The sequence below is a fragment of the Phalaenopsis equestris genome, unplaced genomic scaffold (genome assembly GCF_001263595.1).
Source record: "Phalaenopsis equestris unplaced genomic scaffold, ASM126359v1 Scaffold000105, whole genome shotgun sequence".
NCBI lineage: Eukaryota > Viridiplantae > Streptophyta > Magnoliopsida > Asparagales > Orchidaceae > Phalaenopsis > Phalaenopsis equestris.
In genome coordinates, this window is record NW_018164547.1 from 67072 (window position 1) to 89356 (window position 22285).

The 22285-nt window shown below is 32.8% G+C and overlaps 1 protein-coding gene across 2 annotated transcripts; it reads right to left on the bottom strand.

The window, feature by feature from the left end:
- Positions 1-219: 219 nt before the first annotated feature.
- LOC110020617 (GATA transcription factor 26-like) lies at positions 220-16983 on the bottom strand. Of its 2 annotated transcripts, none has more exons than XM_020718775.1 (8): positions 16399-16983; positions 14199-14570; positions 11448-11871; positions 10726-10798; positions 10514-10617; positions 9984-10170; positions 9772-9889; positions 220-948 (listed from the first exon to the last, which is right to left on the bottom strand). In XM_020718775.1, the coding sequence occupies exons 1-8, from the start codon at positions 16436-16438 to the stop codon at positions 551-553; spliced, it is 1716 nt and encodes a 571-aa protein (XP_020574434.1). In that variant the 5' UTR covers positions 16439-16983; the 3' UTR covers positions 220-550. The 2 variants fall into 2 exon arrangements, with proteins under 2 accessions (XP_020574434.1, XP_020574435.1); XM_020718776.1 differs by lacking the exon at positions 16399-16983 and having other exon boundaries at positions 14199-14324; positions 14431-14535.
- Positions 16984-22285: the final 5302 nt, after the last annotated feature.

Consider the following 22285-nt stretch of genomic DNA (forward strand, 5'->3'; position numbering starts at 1 on the left):
TTTACAAGATTTAAATTCCATAGAAGAAGAAAGATATTGAAATTATGAAGTCAGAATAAAATATGTAGACTAGAGAAGGAAAAAGCAATGAAAAAAAGAAATAATCTCGAGGAAACTCAACAAGTTAACTAAGGTAGCAAATATGGAACAGATCTAAGATAGAAAGCAGCAGAAATAACCAGCCAAGCTAATCATTCTTCACCTCAAACAAAAACCTCAGAGGAAATGCTCCACCATTGTTGTTGGAGCCACCAATTCCATAAAAAAGGGGTTTCTTTTGCTCCCTGAGCCATATATTACAGCTATATCCTTCCATATACAAGAAAACAGGTTTTTACATCCAAGCCATGCCAATTCTAAGGAAAACTGCAAGCTCTCATGTTAAGCAGATGATAAGAGAAGAGAGTAAAAAAAGCACCCTTATGCCAAAGCAAAAATAGGAAGAATTCCACTGGTTGTAGCATGTACCCACTTAACTGTAAGAATTTCAAGAGAAAGGAAGAAAATGATCTATCTATGTTGATTATGCTCCTTTACATGGATTCAGGTGCTAGCCATGGAAGCCAGAAGCTGGGAAGTTGGAAAGGCTCTCTTCGTCAGCCACAGCACTGTTCTCAACTAGAGAGCTGTTTGATTTTGTTTTCTGCTTCCATGGGTGGTGGTAAAGGAGCTCTGCATCGGGAAAAGAAGTGCTGCATCGCACATCGAGGAGCAAGTTTTGATCAGAGCCATCATCAGTGAATTGCAGCATCGAGCTCCGATCAGGTGGTGAAGCGAAGAGACTTCTTGGACTGAAGCAAGACCCTTCATTGTCCAGGAAGTCTTCAGTATCAACTATTTCTGTTGATCCTGCCTCATTAGGATTCAGTACTGATGATTTTGTTAAGGAAAATTTGGTGTTGCTGGATCTGCACGCTCTTTTGGGGCTCCTCATAGAGCCCTTGGACTCTGAAGTGTATATAAAAATTTTCTTTTAATGAAAAAATATATCATATTGATAGAAGTTGAAAAGATATAATGAACTAAGAGCTTGATGCAAGTAAGATGCATGGATGAGAAAAAGAAATGAGAAACAGAGCATTAATCAAAACCTGGATTAGATCTTGAACAATCTAAACATAGCATCGCTATCAAGATGCTGGTGCTATGAGGTTTTAATTTTCCTGATAAAATGGTACTGAAATAGTAACTAAACGGAATCAATTAAGATTTTTCCAACAAATTCTTGTTCCCGTTAACTAATATTCTTCATTGTAACTACACCATGGCCAATGTTTAAAATTATGTAATTGGGTATTAAGACGTTTTTCGTTCATGAGACGAGGCGTAAGCCTCAATGTAGTCTAGGGCATAAGTCTCACAATTAGAAAATTGTGTAGTCAAAATAAAAGGATAAGAAAATATATACTAATATCATTACTTATAAATATATGAAAGAAAAACATATTAACAACCTAACATGAAAAAATTGACAAATTGTGTTTATTTGCAATAGTAGCAATTTGCACAAAGCAAAAAATATAATGTAGACGTCAGATAATCAAACTAACATAAAATAAAATAAAAATTGCCCAAAATATCAAAATAAGACATGAGATAAGTTTAGCATAGTATATTTCTCACTTTTATTTTCTAATATAATAACATTCATAAATCTTAAGAAAAAAAGATAAAAATAAGCGAAAGCTCTCAACACCCATCACTTAGGGAGTCTTCATTGGAATCACCATCATGATGTTTAGCTTTATGTCATCTCTTCTGTAAATATGTTTAGTTCTCTCATTCTCCTTCTTCTTCTTCTTATTCTTCTTCAACCTCAACCATCTTTTTTTCATATTCAATAATAAAAGATATTAAATAAATAAATAAATAAAAATTAATACTAAAGATATAGTCGGATACTTAAATTTTTATAAATATTTTTTATTTTTATCTCATGTTATTTAGTGTTGGATATGTTATCATTATTCATATCTCTACAAAAAAATAAAACAACAACGTTCAAATTTTCTTACTGCAACTCATATGTGTGATCTGAGTGACGACATCATCCTCAGTTACAAAGCACTCGTTATATGAGGACAACTTCATCGTAGAGGATTCTCGTCATTCTTCAAACCACTTTTTTTTAACTTTTATCATTCAATCTCTCGTTGTACGTGATAGACACAGGAATTCGTCATTTGTCAAAAAGTTCCTATTTATTATGTGAACTTGATTATAGGTGCTCCAATTGCGCTCATATCTAGGGATGAGCATGTAAATCCTACAATTTTAATAGCAAAATGTTGTAGCTCTGGAGTTTCATTACTAAACAAGATCTACCATTCAACTATATTTGAAAAAAATTTGAGTAATTAGAAATTAAAAAATTAATGTTTCGATACTTGATCTTTATTTCAATAAACATATTATATATTATAAAATGTACTTCGACAACATTTTACAACAATATATTTTGCTTGTTGTAGCCCCAAAAAAAAATTCATATTCTTTCTAAATAGAACAAGTTGTATAACAACAATTACCCTGCCATTTAGGTTAACAATCAATATTCCCATACAATAATATAGTCCTGCCCCGATCTCAGGATTGGCGAACTTGTTAACTGCAAAATGAAATTGAGACTTGAGGAAATATCCAACATGCAAATGACAGTGGAGTTGAAGCTCCCATTATTATTGATGATATCCCAAATCTCTCAATACTTGGCATCTTCTCCTAGGTTATGAACTGTTAATTCTTTGGCCTCATCTATTGTGTTATAAATAAAACTCATAGATGATTTTTCTCTGCATCCTCCATCCTTAATACTCGTCATTCTTCAACCTCAACCATCCTCAACCATCTGTAAATTAGGCCTAATGGCTGTTACTACATATGAGACAGTAAAGCCAAATCTTTCATTTTAAATAATTTTTTCCGACTTTTTTCTGTTAGTAATAAAGTAAGCATTGCCTCCAATAATTGTCTAGCTTCCAAAATACTCCGTAGAGTCAAAAAGACTAGTTGCAGCAGATGAATGAGTTATTTTTAAGAAAATTTTCTCATCAAAGAAAATACTCAAGGATGATTGTAAAAGAATTTATTAATCTTCTTAACTTTCATCAGGGTATTTTTATGCTGGGGTAATTCACAATTGTCTCTAATATCAAGTCTATGCAATGTGCAGCACAAGTTGTCAAGTAAAGATACTTTTTTTTCTATGTTAATTTATTTACAATTGTCCTATAAACACGTGTATTATCTCTCACAAATTGGGCTATCAAATACAACTTCAATCTCTTCTATCCCTTCATCAAACACTTCATAAATGTACTATGCATCATTCACTGATCAGATGCTTCTACAAATTTTTAAAAATAGTGTTACATGAATTATGTATTAGAATCTTAATCAAGCTACTGTTTTTTTATGTTTAACCATCCATCACACATGATTCTTATTCCAATCTGATTCCAAGTCCTCCTAATCTCTTACATGACTCAAATTATCATCCACATTTATCATATATTAATTTAAGGGACCTTTTGTACCTCTAATAGACATTGACACAGCACTCACCCATAGTAATAGCAGACGTCAGCAATATCATCAAACAGTTGTTGTGCACAATGTTTTGACATCTTCGACCTCTTCATGTTAGATTGTATCTAATCTTTGGCTACTTCAAGCACTTAAACACACTGCAATATTTTTATGCTAGTAGGAGAAGTGTTTATTCATTCTTGTAACACCTTTAACTACCTTCACACATTAATTGCATTTAAATAAACATAAGTTTTATTGTTGCCTCTAAATGTAGACTTGAACACTGCCTTAACGTCAGATCTTTTTGATTGCCCAATGTGAAATCCTCCATGTTCTAATCATTTCTCACAAAATTTAAAACCCTAAAATTAAAATTGTCTCATAATTCAACCAAATTGAAACACAAACAAATTTTTGAATAAAATAAAAATACAGAATTTAGATTTGTAGAAGACTTCTGAACTTTATGAACTTTGTAAAAGACTACTTAAGGAGGTGTTGGAGCGATGACAACTATAATGGAAATAGCAGGCAGCAACCGCAGTGTGGGGGCAGCAGGAAGAGCAGGCAATGGCGATGGTAGGTGTAGGTGCAGGTGCACTAGGTGGCAGCGTCAGGAGCAATAAAAGAAGCAGTCCGCGAGGGCAGCAGCAGTGCAGTACAGTGAGGTGTTGGGTGCAACAAGAGGAGCAAGCAGTTGTGACTGCGATGGTAGAAAGTGCAGAAGGCAGATAGAGCAGCCATAGATGATGCAGCCAACCAAGGGCAACCGGGGGAGCAGGTGGTGGGGTAGTAGGTCCAGCAGGCCAGCTACAGCAGAACCAGGGACAGCAGGGGGAGCGGTTACCAGTGGCATCAGCCGATTCAAGAGAAAAGTTTGGAGCGAAGATCTGCAAGCTCTGTGCTTATAAAAAATTAATATGAGTGTGTATCTCTGCATAATTTTAGTTTTTCATAGTGAATTTTTGATAGTGTGGCTCCATAGCTTTTTTCCATTCTCAAGTTATTCAACATAAATCTTGATGTGTGTTTTTGATATTGTTTTGTTGTGCTTCTGTTCGAATTTTTTTTATTTTGAATTTCTCAAATTGATATGGTCCTATTCCGCATTGTGGTTTTAATTTCTAATTGTTCGAAGCCCAAGATTTATCTTTCCATTCCAGCAAGCGGTATCAAAGCTAAGTTTCTTTGATTCAAGTGGGAGCAAAAACCAACAAAACAAGGTATAAAATAGAAAATTTCAATGGGTTGAATTTGTGCTCTGGATGATGCAAGTAGAGGATTTATTGTATCAGAAAAAACTGCAGTTGTCACTACAAGGAGTCACCTAAAAGCTGGAGTCTATGCATGGAGGGATGGGAGGTGTTGGATCGAATAGTCCAACATTTGATCTGTCTTTCATTTTTTATGATGTTGTATTTAATATAGTGAATAAAAAAATCATGGTGGATCTTGTAGCTGCATTGATAAGAATGTATGAAAAATCTCATATTACAAATAAAATTTTTCTAATGAAGAGGTTATTCAACATGATTTCTGAAAACAGTTTTGTGTTAACACTTGAACAATTTCAATACCGTAACGAGTCAGTTGTGCTTTTTGGGATCAAATTTGATAATAAAGTCGGGGCATTATTAATTCTATCTTCATTGTCAGACAGTTGGAATCTATTAGAGATGGGAATATGAAATTGAACTTCGATGGCATTGTGGGGTTGGTGCTAAATGAAAAAGTTCACAGAAAGGCAGTGAATGATGAATCTTCAGGTGCTACATTGAATGCAGAAAACATACGAATGAATTTGGACAGGAATACAGACAAAGACAAATTCAAGTCCAGAAGAGGAAAGTCCAGATTAAGCGAAAGAAATGATAGAGAAAAATGTTAGAGCTGAGGAAAGAAAAAACATCTTAAGAATAACTATAATGCTCCAAAGAAAGGTGCTGGTGAAGAACGGGAAAGAAACCCCTCCACGAATGCTTTCCGCAATCAAAATCTAAGGTGACTCCCTAGTTTTATCCCTAATCAACACTGAATCTTAGATATTAGATTCAGATGTCTCTTTTCATGCATGACATAAAAAAGAGGTATTCCAAAATTACAATCAAAATGATCTAGGGAATGTCTATTTGGCAGACAATAAGGCTGTAATATTGTGGGAAAGGGTGAAGTGGATATTAAATTGTCAAATATAATAGTCTAGAAGCTTATTGAAGTTAGACGTACTCCAAGTCTGAAGAAAATCTCATTTTTGTGAGCCAGCTAGCAAAATCAAGGTACGTGATTATTTTCACATGTGACACATGGAAGGTGACCGAAGGGAAATAGTGGTAGCTTGGGGAATATTGAAGACACTCTTTACCTGATCAATGAGACGATAAATTCATTGATGTGGATAGAACAAAGGTTGATGCAGGTATATGGTATCGTCAGCTTGGCTATATGAGAAAGAAAGGTATTGAGTCTTCAATTTCTAAAAATAAGCTTTAGAGTTAGAAATCAGTAAATCTGGATTTCTGTGAATATTGTATATATAGCAAGCATAAAGAAATTTATTTCTCTAAAAGTGGGTCAATAGTGAAGTTAAAGAAGCCGTAGTTAATGCATTCTAATGTATAGAGCCCTACTCCAATTTAGTTCATCAAAGGTTCTTATTACTTCGTCACATTTATTGGGAATCATACTAGAAAGAAAAGGGTTTATTTCTTAATAAAAAACCTGACATGTTTGAAGTGTTTAAGAAGTGAAAGGTCATGGTAAAAATGAACAGGTTTAAAACTGCAGTGTCTCAGATCAGACAATAGGGTTGAAGTCACTGTCTCAGGAACTCCACATACATGATTTTCTATGATTGTTACAACAAAGATAAATAAAAAATAAAAATAAAATAAAAATAAAAATAATAGAATATAGTTGAAAACATGAATAGAAAAATCATGGAGTGTGTCAGAAACATGAAGCTGCACGCAGACTTACCAAAACAGTTATGGGCTAAAGCACTGAATTTTGTTGTTTATCTGATTAATCAAGGTCCATCAGTACATTTGAACAAAGGCTTACGTGAAGAAGCCTGGAGTGACAATGTGATAAATATATCTTATCAAAAAGTATTTAGGTATTCTGCATATGTTTACATTAATGCACAAATCAGGAGTAAGCTTGATTCGAAATTTGTTAAGAGCACTTTCATTGGATATGACTCAGATTAGTTTGGATATAAATTTTGGACTTATCAGAATCCAAAATTCATCAAGGGCAAGGATGTTATATTCAATGACAGGGAGATGTAGAAAGACAGAAGCATAACTAGTAATTTTCAATAAGTTACTTCTAAAGAGTCTGAATATGTTGAGATAAAAGACACTAGTGATTAGGGGGCTAAATAAAGAAAAAATGTTTAACTAGATGGAGCACAAAAAGTTCCTCAATCACATGAATATTTTTTTTCTTTATAGTATTTATTGAAAATTGATAGTGATGAACTATAGTGCATTGAGGATTTCACTCAAATTGAAGATTCAAGAAAGTAGAAGCTTGTCGTGAATGATCAAATATAGTTTTTGGAGTTAATATGAACCTTGATTTGGTGATATTACCATATGATAAAAAAAAAAAACTACACAGCAAGTGAGTCTACAGGCTGAAAGAAGAATCAGATGGTAACAAGCGCTACAAGATAAGACTTGTTGTAAAAGAGTTTCAGCAAAAGAAATGAGCGGACTACACAAAGATTTTTTCTCTTGTGGTGAAGATGACAACCATGAGAGTTTTGTTGAGCTTGGTAATAGAGAAAGATCTACAACTGGAGCAGATGCATGTAAAAACAATTTTCTTACATAGAAATCTGAATGAGGAATTATACATAGTGCAACTGCACGGTTGTGAGGTTTCAAAAAAAGAAGGTTTGGCCTGCAAGTTGAAAAAGAGTCCCTATGGCTTGAAGCATGCCTCGAAACAGTGTTACAGAATGTTTGATTGGCTTATGTCAAACAGTGGATACATAAAGTGTCAGGCAAACCATTGTTGTTTCATCAAAAACTTTGATAATTTTTAAATCTTGCTTCTTTTGGATATGAATGAAATGTTAATTTCATGGGCAGATATGGAAAAAATCAATGACATAAAGAAGCAATTATCAAGTGAGTTTGAGATGAACGATTCAGGTCCAACTAAAACGATCCTCGTGATGAGAAACAACAGGGATAGAAATGGTGCATTGAAGTTGTTTCGGGCGGAGTATATTGAAAAAATCCTACTAAAGTTCAAGACAAAGCTAGTTTGCAACTCCTTAAGTGATCACTTCAAACTATCTAAGGAACTATCGTCTAAGTTTGAAGCAAAATAAGTATAAATTGGGAGAACTCCGTATGATTCAATAGTCAGGAATCTGTTGTATGCTATGATTTGTACAAGACTAGATATTGGAGATGCCATGAGAGTAGTCAATAGATACATCAAGACAGGCATCATTAAGAGGCAATGAAGTGGATTTTGAGGTATTTGAGGGAAATAATCAACAGAGCATTTTATTATTGAAGTGCAAAGATTAGTCTACAAGCATTTATAGATTTAGATATGGAAGAGATTTGTATAGTAGTAGTACAACAGAGTATATCTTCACTTTGGAGAACGAAGCGGTGAGTTGGGTTTTCAGACTGTGGAAGACTGCTGCACATTCAACTACGAAAACCGAATACATTACTATCACTGAGGCTAGCAAGAAGATGATTTGGCTACATGGCATAATGCCAGAATTGGTTAAGAAACAATGGATTAGAAAGCTTAATAGGGACAATATGAGTGCAATTCGTCTTGGCAAGAACGATGTTTTTCATGTCAGGATAAAACACATTAAGCTAAAAGGCCACTTTATATGCTCTACTAAAAGATGAGCAATTGTTCTTGGAAAAAATACACAACTCATAATCCTGCAAATATGCTGACTAAGATAATAACTATCAAAAATTGGAGCTATGTTTGGCTTCAATTGGAGTCTAGGAAGATTAAGATCGGAGTTGAGGCACACCACTGTACAGGATTATGAAAACAGTACAGATGGAGGTGCAAATCAATCTCCAAGTGAGAATTTGTTGTGTATGGAGCAGGATTGACAGTAACTGGATGCATCCAAAAGCAGGTATTTTGGTGTGGCACACCCGCGCCTGGAGGGCGCCCCCATTGGTGGAGACACAGGGTGCAGTGCCCCCATGCCCATACGGAACGTGGGGCGCTTGGGTTTGTGGCGTCCCGGCACAATTTTCAGGGCGCCTTACATCGAGTTCAAGAGAATGCGACACTCCCTTGCTCGTGAGTGGCGCGGACATGCCTGGGAAATTCTTGCTTCTAATTCAGTTCTTAAGTCTTTGATTCAAGTGACGAAAGAAATACTCTCACGTGTGATATTTCTTGACTGGTTATCTCGTGAAAGTGAATTGTCGAGAGGGTGATCTCGAAGTGAGAGTAATCGCTTGTGAGATCGATAAAAAGGTTTAGAGCAAAGATCTATGAGTTATGTGCTCGTAGAGAGTTGATCTGAGTATTTCTCTATACAATTTTGGTTCTTCATGGTGAATATTTTTGGTAGTGTGACTATGATTTTTCCCATTCTAGAGCTTTTCCGCATAAATCTTGGTGTGCTTTTCTATAATTCTTTTGTTGTGCTTCTGTTTGAATTTCTTTTATTCCAGATTTCTCGAATTGGCGTGATCCTATTCTGCATTATGGTTTTGATTTCTAATTAATCGAAGCCCAAGATTTAGCATTCCATCTCAGCATAGAATTGAGGCGTATGCAACACATAGATCACATGAGATGTAGTTTCAAAGCAAAAATTCATGGTTATGCAATTTTAAACAAAAATTTCTAGGCATTGTTTTTCAAAGATTAATGAGTTCCATCTCTAAACTAGATGTCCAAACTTCGAATCCTTGCAAGAAAATGAGAATGAAAATACAAAACTCTTCATAATCATCAAATGCCATGGATTTCCTGTTATGCATTATCCATTTCAATGATATTAATCACTACCTAGACATCCTATCCACGTCCAATAAAGGGATGTAACCAGACTTGCAAAAAAATGTGCCTTAAGATTTTTTGATAAGATTTTGTCCTATCTAATATAACAGCAATTCTCAGAGATGATCTTTACGGTAATTTTCCTGGAAAAACATTAAATCTAATATCATAAACGGGTTGCAGAAAATTTTGCAAAATCTGAGAGTTGTTCAGATAAACAACCTTGCAATTGCTGGTTTTGGATTTCTTGAGACCTCTTTACGGGTATTATATAGGACTGTCGAAGAAAGTTTGTCCCAACTCCTTTTTTTACTCCCCTGGCGTGCTTCTGCTTAATATCCTAATGCAAAACAATTTGAAGTGCTTAATGAGGCGCTTTTCCTTTAAGGACATAAAAGATCAAAAGGTTTTTTTTTCTAGTAACTATTTGATACCTTCAACTCTTCATAGCGCTGCACCCAGCTAGATTTAGTAAAATTACATAAAACCAGCCTCTTCAAACTCCTGCATTCTTCGACATTTATTTGTGAAGAGGAGAGATCGAAAATTCCGTCTTGGAGAAGTTGCTGAAAATAAGAAAAGTTTTCCAAGAACTTGGGACTAGAAAACAAGCATCTGAGGCTGCAAATGTCAAAAGTAATTATTAGTGGAGTTTCTGAGAAGGGGCACTTAGATACATATAACCCAATTCCCATATATTTACATATCTAACACCTAAACTTTGTTTTTTACATTAATAGCACCCAAATCCTTCATATCAAAACAAACATATTATTAATATATCATTATTTAAACATTTAAAGAGTGAAATACACATTTTTATGCATAAATAAGGTGGCATACATGTAAAAAGTGAAGTTTAGGAGTTAAATATGTAACAACATAGGAATTAAATGGTATGTATGTAAATCTTTCTTCTAAGAATTATTGATTAACAACCTCAAAGGGTTTAAGGAAGACAAACCTCTCAGTAGCTTTCGCAGTATCAATAGAAGGAAGATATTTCATCAGTTGTTGTTGTTCCTCCTTTGTCATATGTTCCATGAAAACCTCATGATTAATAATGTCCTATTATGATAGATGTAAAATGTGAGATATCACAGAGATTATAAGCAAGGATAAACTAAAACAACCTTGCTGTAGAGTTAATCAAGCACCACATAATTTTAAGCTTACTTTAAGATCAGTAAATATAAGAGCTGAATCTCTATTCCGCAGTATGTCAAGGTTCTCCAGTGAAAACTTGTCTCTGCAAATATGGATTTGACTTAACAATGAATATCCTTCAGCTATGATGGGATACCGGAGCAGATATTATTTTCACCAATAACTGAATTATAAATAATATCTATGAAATTATTTTTTTGAAAGAATAATAAGGAAGAGACAAACCACAAACGCATATCAAGAGATACTCATATTTATGTAGAAAAACATGGATAGGAAAACAATGGACAGAATGTGTGAGTGACTGCGCGTCAAAGGTGAGCTCCAATTCCATCCCAAATTCCCAAAAAAATTTCCCATAATTTAGGTTGCACAGCAGACGTTGCACCGTAAATTTTTCAAACAAAGCCCAACAAAATTCGGGTTAAAAACTCTTAATAATTTATAAAAATAAGGAGAAAAGTGTTAAAATGGTCTCCAACTCTTTTTAGAAGTTCATTTTAATCCCAAAGTCTATAAATTGTTAATTTAATCCCCAAACATTTTTAATGGGAACTAAAATAGCCCTCAATATTAAAGAGTGGAGATTAATTTGACATTTTTATAAACTCTGGGACTAAAATGCCCCCATGTGAATAGTTAAATGACCATTTTAACACTTTACTAAAAAAAATTAAGTATCAAACTAATTCAACATGAAGCAAGGACAGAATATATCAACAAAAGCAAACCTTTGAGCATGCTCTTGTGCCGTATGTACTGTAGACTTCTTAAATTTCTCTATGCTAGGATTGGGCAAACTAATTCTTTTGCTTTCATTATCTAAAAAACTGGGCGAAGATCTAGAATTGGGCACACCAATTAACTTTTTATCAACAGGAAGCGAGCTTGCCTCAGATTCCTCCTCGACAGGTTTTGAACTCGGATACCTAAGAAGAACACCTCCATGTCCTATCTCCACTGAGCCCATCGGAGTTTCACCTTCAAAAAGTAATTCTTCTTCTGAGGATCCGGATAGGTTAGATGACTGTTGTTCATGCCAGATAGAATAGAGGTCCTTAGTGAGCTTCTCAACAGAAGGTTTTAAGTTGATAACAGTTCTCCTTTTTGATGGAACTGGCACTAGTGAATCCCAGGCATTGGACTGTGCAGAACCTGAAAAAGATTAATATATTGGGGAAATCATTCCTATTCATGATGCTCAAGGCATGAAAAAACCATAGAAGGCATTTTGGTATAATTTTTGCACAATAAAAAAAAAGCATTTACATTCATACCACTCAATTCTTCTTATGCATTCACATATCTAACACCTAAACTTTGCTTTTCATTTTTATACCACCCAAATTTTTCATATCACATCAAAAATACCACCATTACCACATAAAAAAAAAAGTAAAATACATCTTTTCATGAGTAGGTAAGGTAGCATGTATGTAAAAATTGAAGTTTGGGTGTTAGATATGTAAATACATAAGGATTGAGTGGCATATATGAAAATCTTCCAAAAAAAAATCTATAATACTAAATAGCATAATAATAAAAGAAACAACAGATATCATAATTACAAGGAGAATTAGCTGCAAATATTAATATTTCATCATGCATAATAATATTTAATTTTTGATGATCCGATTAGGAGAGTAGATGTTTTAGATTCAACTTATATTAAGAAAGGCAGAGGTAGACCTAGAAAGACTTGAGCTTATTGTATAAAAAATGATCTTAATTTATCAGAACTAAATAAAAATATGGCACTAAATAGGACGCAGTGGAGAAAAAGGATTCATGTAGCCGACCCCACGTAGTGGGATTAAGGCTTTCTTATCGTTGTTGTATGAGTAAGAATATTTAATTAAAATGAAGATAGATCCAAGAGATGTAAGAATGAGCAAGGTATACAAAATAATTCGCCTCAAAAAAAAAATGAGCTTATTTGATGAAGTATATTCACAATTAAGAGCTAATTTTATATTTACAAAGCTAACTGATGAAGGTAGAATGGAAAAAGCATAATCTTTTAAAAGAACTCTTAAATGATCTAATGCTTTTAATCAAATTTCAAATGTTTCAGATGTACCGTCATGTCAACTATTTGCATATAAAATGAAGAATCATCTCTTTTCTAATTTGAATAGATACTTGAAGAGTTTAAAAACTCTATTTTGGTACACTAGCTCTCAAATAGGTTGACCTGTAAGAAAGCAATAAAATTCAAAGACCACCTAAAATGTTGAAATTTTGTAACTCAACCAAAGAATTGATAATCAAGAAGGAATTATGAAAGAAAAAAATAAGAATTTAGGTAACAATAAAAAGTTAATTTTGATTTTGTGATATTTGAGCTATCTAACAAACTTGCAAAGGAAAGAAGGAAAGAAAAGAAATAACTAGTGTCAAGCATATGCCATTCCCTGGCTTCACAGCAGCTGCACCAAACATAATGCATTGGAAAGAATAATAATGAATTAGAAACAAATATAAACAAGCAAATCAAATATGGTTCCTCTAGCTGATACAATAAATCATTAAGGGGCCATTTGGGATCACTTTCGAATTTTGTTTATGTTTTTTATTTTTATTTTATTTTGTTTATGTTTTGATTTAAAATAAAAAATGTTTGGAATGATATAATAATTTTAGTCATTTTAAAAAAACATAAAACCACTTTTTGATGTTTTGAATGTTCTTGAAAACAAGCTAATATGTTTTAAAAATAAAAATAAAAACATGCAAAAAATACACTAGAAAAAGCATATTTTTAAATTAAAAATAAAAATAAAAAACAAAATTTCTATCAAACAAGCCATAAATTTACAAGAATACAATCACTTCGCTAGCTGGTGGATATGCCAACATGTCCCATGTTCAAGTTAAAACACCGGTCATGTCTAGTAACTTGCTAAAAATACTCGTCCATGAAATCCAAATAAAAACAAAATTAAACTTCTATCAAGCCCCTTCCAATCTCTTCCAAGTTCTTCGCCAAACATCAAAAAAATGCATTTTTCTATCAAAAGTTAGCACCTTCAAGTCATAACCACTAAGTCAACAATAGTCCGTGCCAGAATTTAATTGTAAGACTGATATGAAACAAATCATTGATAATGAATTTAGGCAATCCAGCCTAAACAAGTCTTCCGTAGTTCCTCTACATAAAAATACATGTAAGATAGGAGAAGAATTAAGATGAAGAATGAAAAAAAAAAAGGAATCCTCAAGATCTTATCATATATTCCATAGTTTCTTCTTCCTCATTCTCATAATTATTATTTTCTAATTTGCACAATAAATCGGTAAATAGGATTATATAAGTTCAAGCAAAATGATGCATGTTTTATCCATAAGGCTAGTTAAACTACCTTATTAGAAATTTAAACAGTATACAGTCCAAAAAATAAGAAAAAAAAATGAAACAAGAAATATAATAGGATGTTCATAAAGACTTCATCGGCCATTCATAGACCAGAACAAGGGTAAACCTGTGCAATCGCTTGCATCAACGGCACCAAAATTTGCACAGCTTTCTGAGTATGAGATTGCAGATCCAGAACTAGATCGATTGCTAGCGTCCCCTTCGAAATTTCTAATGTAATTTTGGTCTGATTCTGAAAAAGGTATTTCACGTAAATTTTCCACTATACCCTTCACATGCTTTCTTTTTTGCAGTTTCTGTTCTGTGGTTTTAAAAGAAATACTTTTCATTTTAGTAACCTTGGGTTCTTCCCATTCAATCGGTTCACGAGCATGCAAAGGAGTGTAGTTTGCCAAAGAACCCTTAGTTCTCCATCGTGAGCCGCATGCATTACATAAAACCGGCTTTTCTGGCGGTCCATTTCGCCAAAGAGGAGTGCCTGTTGCACCAATCACATTTAAAAACTAAAAATAAATGTGGCGCTTCGAAAAATGGCCATAGCAAGACCAACAGCATAAGAAAAAAAGATCATAGATGCACTCAGAGGCGTATCTCAATGCTAAATTCTTCTATCCAATCTAAAAAGGTAAGATATACACATGCCAACATTATGGAATGCATGAAGATGTCATAATATCTGAAAAGGCATAAATAATATTATTCTATCAAATTGCTAGCAAGTCTATTGCATATCATATTACGCAAGGAGTGTGATCTTATTATGCATTTCAAACGATATAAAAGTGCAACATTTTAATACAAAAAAGAGAAATTTATCAAAATATTCCCCTCACTCTTTGTAGGGGGTATTTAGTCCCAGAGTCAATAAGGTGTCAATTTAGTCCTACTCTTTTAATATAGGTTGAAATAATCTTCACCGAGGACTATTTCAGCCTCAATTTAAAGAGTCTGGAAAATAATTTGATACATTTACAGACTCTAGGACTAAAATGGCCCCATGTAAACAGTCAGGGGACTATTTGGCACTTAACTCATACAAAATATAAGGCAATCAATAATGGAATTGCTTGTTCGGATAACAAACAAAACCCGCAATGTCATATTTGCAGGGTGCTATATTATTTTTCACACAACATATGCACAAGACAAGAAGGCCTTCTTATACTTTTGTTCAATCATCACTTCTATGAATTAGAAACATTTTAAGGGTTAGGCCATGTCCAAAAGATAAAAAGATGACTCACACTCAGGCATCAAATTCTAAAAGTAGGAGAATAAATATTGATAATTTTTGCGTAGGGAAGCAATTCAAAATTACAACAACAAATCCAGGACAAAATTTTAGAGCCTCAAATTGTACTTTATCAATTAAAATGGGTAATTGCACAATGTAACAGCTGATTAATTCATTAGAGAATACAATGATGATAAATTAGATCTTTCAGTGCCAAAAAGTAGCAGTACTGAGTGCCTAAGTGCCTCTGGTTGCTACATGATAAGATAAAAATATAATCATAGTGAAGGGTATGATTGACCAGAATTAATACACAATAGAAGCATAAAATTTGGTACTCGGATAGAACCTCGAAAGCAGCTGATATCTGTAGCAACAATTAAAACATGGTCCTCAACACAGGCCAGGCCAAAATTTAACTAAAAGGAACTAGAGATGCAAAGAAATTTGTGCAGTCTAAGCATTATTTCAATTCAACAAAACCCTGCAGTTGCTCACTAGAACTTCTCAATTTTCTGTCAGGTAATAATTCAAACAACTCACTGAGTTATTCAACATCAACTACAGACCTCGCCAATATTTTTTACTGAAAGAAAAAGGAAATAACAGTTTAATGCAAAATATCATCTAAGGATTTAGCAGATTAAAGACTAGAGTTATAAATCCTATACTTCAAAAAATTTAAGCTACTTTGTACTCTTCTCTTCAATATAATTAGCAATCCACCATAAAATATGTATACATATATATTAGCACTAAAAAACAAAAGGAAGCAAGAAAACAAAGAGCCAACAGTTTAAGAAAAAACCGATGCGCCCTTTTTCAATCCCTAAACATGTTCCAATTCGCTTTCCCTAATTCGGAAACATGCAAAGAATCAAAGAAAAACAAATGAAGAAGAAGAAGAAGAACAAAAGGTCAATAAACAATTCCAAAAGCGATAAAATTGGTGCTTGAATCCCCAGATATATATAATAACAATAACAAAAACAAAGATCTGTGGACTGGGAAACCAAAGGAGAAAAAAAATGGAAAAAAGAAAAAGGCAATAGAGACATGAACAGGAGCTCACTTGTAACTCCGCAATGACGGCAAGGTCCATGTTTCCCCATGCCTCTTGTCTCTTCCTCCCACAAATTAATTCCGGTAGAAATTAAAAAACTACACAGATGAAAGAGCAGTTTTTTTTTCTTTTTTTAAATCAAAATTCCGAGAAAATTCAAAGCAGCAATATGTATATATTTTTAGAAAATATTTTCAGAGCCCTTTTAGACAAAAAAAATCACTGAGAAATTAAGAGCTCTTATCCTCTATTGCTGTAAAAAAGAGTTTCATGTAATCAAATCCCAACGACCAAGCACAAGCCATGGGTCTTCTCTATCCAGAGAAAAAAGAGGAAAGGACGAGAAGAGGAGTGAAAATAGGAGAAAAAAGAGGAAGGAGAAGAAGAAGAACAAGGAATGGAGAAAGGGGGAAAAATTACAGATTTAGATGAGTTTTTGAGATGGGAATCTGTACAATCCAATGAAGAAGAAGACCATTGGGAGAATCAAATTAATTGTGGGGGAAAAGGAGAGGAGGTGAACAGGTGAGGGGAGGCCATTTTTTTTTTCTTTTCTTTCTTTTATATTTGGTCGCTAGTCCCCTACTTGTTCGGTCTTGTTCACCATTTGTATATATACGCAAGCCCAGTTTTCCTCTGATTTTTTTTTTTAAAATAGTTTAGTTGTAGATTTTTTTGTTCAATGGGACACCTCAATTAATTTGGTTAATCAGAAATATTTATAATTATTATGTGTGAATATGTCATTAATTTGTGACTCTAATATATAGTAAAAATATGCTTTGGGTTCATCCGTCCTGCCCACTTGGTGTTGTGGGAAAAGTTAAGGGGGGTGAAAGAATATTACAAATATATCCTATTGTCCAAAAAGTGTCTTCCCCCTATATGTCTTTCAAAATTGAGCCATGGTGCAAGAATTGGGGGTTAAACTATAATTTTCAATTCATGTGATATTTATACTTGATGTGTGCTAGAAAATTTGCATCTGAAGAATAATGAATTATCGTCTTAGAGTTGCACGATGATTTAACATGCGCTTGTAAAAGTGACAAATAAAAACATCATTTGTATTTATGTGGAAACCCCATAAATTGGAAGAACCATGGAGTTTTGTCCAGTTGAAATAATTCACTATGAGTTGGAGATTACACGTACAGGCTCATGTCCCATCGGAGGGAAAGGACTACATAGTTTCTCGAGTTAAAATGGTTGTGAACAGAAGAGCTCGTTGCCCCATGGTATGGATTGACCGCGGCGGGGAGTAGTTGTTGAAGATTCGGCGCACCATATTCGAGGTTGGCAAGTCGTTCGAGATGATGCACTGTTATGTAAGATGCTTTGTGACTCTATAGTGCCATCAGTTGTTACCTCTCACTTAGGTACACAAGTCTTGACTTTGTCCACAACGAGTAGAGGGTAGCGGACCATGGTTGATGGTGGCCAAGAAGTGGTGGTTGACTTTGATTGATGGGTGCAAAAGTGGGAGGTATTCGTCGAATCTTCAATACAAAAAATATTGAACTCCAGCATCTTTTCCAAACTTCAGTCCTCTTCAACCTCAAGTCTAAGTCACCACTGAAGAGGGACATAGAGTTTTATTCATAAATTTGAGGCTAATCTACAAATAAGGGGGGAATTTGAACCAATATAGAGTTCTTTTTCTTATAAACCTTTAGCACTATGCTCAACCGGTTTCAATTACATCTGAATATTGATCTTTATGTGAACCATGCCGGAGAGATTTTCAAAACAAGACAACGTCCAGTGAAAATTTGTGTGTCTTAATGATGTCAGAATTGAGTGATCTTGCGAATGTTAGATTCATTAAAATACTTAGTTTGACTATTTGCTTTAACGATTTCGAATTTGTTTACTGTTCCAATTATGTACTGAAAGCTTTCAAAAGTGCTTTAACGGCTTGATCTGGGCTTGATATCGCTTAGATTGAACTAATTTTTGTATCATTGGGCTCGTCTCATTGAGCCGATCAGTTTGACTAAAGTTTGCTAAAATTAGAGTACTTAATGATTTTCAATCGAATTTTGAACATTTCTTACTCAAAAACTTATCTCAAAATTTATGTTTTTTCTTGAGATTTGTGTCGGATGATGAAAATTTGTTGATGGCATATCAAATACTTTTATGAATTAAGAATTTTTTTGGTTAGTAGTTTTTCTTAACTAATAAAGATTGTGATTTTTTTTAATTAAATATGATATACAAGGGTTTTGAAGTAGTAGACTCATTCCAATCAAAAAATAAATAAACAACTTTTAACTTTCAATTTAGCTATAAGAAGTTTTAGAACTTCTTAACTGAGGCATTATTTTCTTATCTTTTATCTCGAAAGGCGTGCTATTTATTTTGAAATTTACATGAAAGTATTAGGAATTGGTAATAATCTACAAAAATACATATAATAAAGTAGTTTTGGCTTAGCTACTAATTAATTAGCCATAAAATAACATATACTAACTTTGGTGTTCCAATTACAAGCGTAATGAGAGGAACTATTATTTATGATTTCGTCTAGTATTATGATTTGTGTAAAGTTTCTCTAAGCTTGTAGGCCTCATAGGTTCGCTGGCATTGCATTAACTAGAGATTAGACCATACATTAAGTGTTAATTTTAAGTAGTATGAAGAGTTATTGATTATTAATTACAAGGTTGTCTTGTGCATCCCATGTGTATTGAACTTTTTATCATTGTAGAAGCTCCTTAATCATTGCAAAGCTAAAAACACTAAGGGATGAATTATACTAATTGACTCCATTAAGATATGATTTCTCTTTTTGTATATAGTGTAACACAACGCAATATATTGTCTTGTTAATTGAGAATATTAAGAATTTTTTATAGAACTCCTACAAAACTACTTATCATGAATTTCAATTCCGATAAAAAAACTCCTTGCATAAAAGAAAAAAAGATTTATCAAGAGCCAATTCTTAATGCTTTAAATCCTTAATTATACTTTAAATTATTGTGTTTGAACTCCTTCAGTATAAGCTAAATAAGAAATTAAGTATTATCCTCCCGTTATCCTTCCAATTAACAATTTATAATAACAATTTAGAGTGATAAGAAAAATGATGAAGAATCTCTATGATTGATTAGATCATCACATTTTTATTACATACACATACTTTCTCTTATTCATTTATATTTTATTTATGACGTACTGTCCAAGAGTTTTGTGATGTTTTTGCTCAAATTCTTTTGATGCCTGGTGTTGTTCTACAATCAATGGCTTTGAAGCTTATGATTAAGATGTAATGATTTCAAGTTGTGGAGAACTCAAATTTTTTGGTAATCCACAAATGTTTTATAGAAGAATTCATGGAAGGATGGTTTGTGTTTCTATTAGAGCATCTTATCTTAATTAATAAAATAAAAAAAAAGACTTCTTATTATTGTGAAGTTTTATAACATATTCATATAAAAGATGAAAAAAATATTTAAGATGATTATGTAGATCATATTTTCACTGCACTATTTAAGTATGAAGTTGTATCATAACTAAATTTGATATGAGGAGAAAAATACTTTAGTGGTGTAAAGTTTTTATTGCAATTAGTACCAATAAATTCAGCATTGTGTGCAATTGATTTGTTATGGACATTTTTCATAAGCATTTTGATGCATAATGCTAAGCCCATTGGTGCTTTAGGTAGATTTCCTAGATTGGATAGAAGTCATAGAATTCAATGTTTGCAATAATAAAATATTAATGAAGAGAATAGATATTTATTGAAACAATAAATTTAGAAAGAGATACCCATAATATTCTTATAAGAATTAGATGCCACCTTATCATTTTGTATATCATCCTTTTTGAATAGTTATATTATTATTAGCTATATGAGTAAATTTTTTAGCTTTGTTTGTAAGCTTTGATGTTTCTATGGCATACCTTTTGACTTGAGAGTTTCATGTGTGTTTGAACAAGTAAGATATACTCTCTTAATCAAAGATTTTTGGAGTAAAAATCCCTTGATTGGATTCTAGTCAGATTCAATCTACTTACAGTTTTTTGGTGTTATAATATTTCAAGACCAACAAGCACGTCAACTAAGATTATAGACAAATTCAGTTGGAGGTATTTTATTTTGTCGAATGATAATCATTCTAGACCAATAATTATTTGGCTAATTCTTTTCTTAAGCACAATATACTAGAAATAACTGAGCGAATCATTTTTTTTCTTATTTCAAAACTGTAATTTCTATATTTTTAGAAGATTTGATTCTCTTTAGTCTCTCATGGATGGAGTTTTAATTTAATTCAAATAACATAAACCATATTATCTTCTCTAGTGCATTTTTCATTTATGTTCATATTGTATTTTAAAACATTATTGTCAATCCTACTTGCTTCAGCTCAAAGAATTTTGAGAACCTTGATGCAAAAAAAATAGCACAATACATAGTTTAAGATTGATAGCCATGAAGTCTGAAAATAAGAGATATAATAGTTCTGAATTTTGAAGAATTATGATTTTTTTAGCATCATATCTTAAAAAGGTGTAAATAACTCAACTTTTTTTGCTATAAGAAAATTCTAAAATATATCATTTATGAGTTGACATGCATATATTGAATAACCAAGCAAAGTGCATCATTATTTTACAACATTTTCTTGTGCTAAGTGTGCTCTCTTACACCATTCAAAGTGATGAGATGTCTACTTTGGTGGTGCAAAAAATTATATGCACTAAAAATATCAATTATTTCATCTTTATGGGCACTATACATATTTTAAAGATCTCTCATAGATACTAATTTGACCCAAAATTATATGAGCTCACTTGAACATGACCTGACTCATTTAACATTATGTAATGTCTATCCTGATCAAATTTGAGTTAGCGAGTTAATCTAAATCCGACTCAAATAATTAAACATATTTAAACTATTGACCCTACTGAATAATTTATGAGCTTAATCTAAGCATTAATTTTTGGATTTGGAAATCTCAAATCAAATTTAGATACTTCTTTTTCAGTTAGAGGAAGAACTGAAAAAAAGGAAAAATAGAAATAAAATGATTACTTCTTGTTAGTGTGCTGTGCGGGGTAAGTGGAAATCAAAGTGGGCTATATGCAAATTTTCTAATTATATATATAATAATAATAATAATAAATGATATCACTTTGATTGTATTTTCAAAGCAATTGTTTGATGATTACATATGGACGAACCAAAACTGAACGAATCCATAAGGAGAAAATATTGCATCAGGACTTCACAAGTAAAGTTAGGTGCAGAGTCCAGTGAAAATATTGTGTGTTATTCAAGTATTGTTGTGTGTTATTCGAGTGTTATTGATGTGTTATTGTATTATTATAACACCGGGAATATTCCTAGAATACAATAACACGTAAATAACATACAATAACACCTGAATAACACGGAATAACAGGGTGGAGAATATTTTCCTGTGTTACCGGGCTGATTTTTTTTCTATCAATTCTATATGATATGATTTTATTGGACTTCACACGTAATTATAAGTGCAATGTCCTCATGCAATATTTTTTCATCTAAAAAAAATAGAGGACAGAATCCATTACCAGTTGTCCGGCCGTTCGTGATCAAACCCACTGAACCACTGAAGTCATATTTATTTCAATTCACGCTTCTCTCTCTTATATAAATAAATAAATTATATATATATATATATATATATATTGATGTGTGCTAAAAAATTCACTGTGGTTGAGGCCCTAAATTCTAATAAAGAATTATAAACTAATGCGCATGCAAACAAATCACCAATTCAAAGTAGCGTGCAGATAATCATCATTAGAAAAGCAAAATAACTATTAATAATATAAATTTAAAAGTTATAAGAATATTTATTTCCATTTACATACGTATTCACACAATATATAT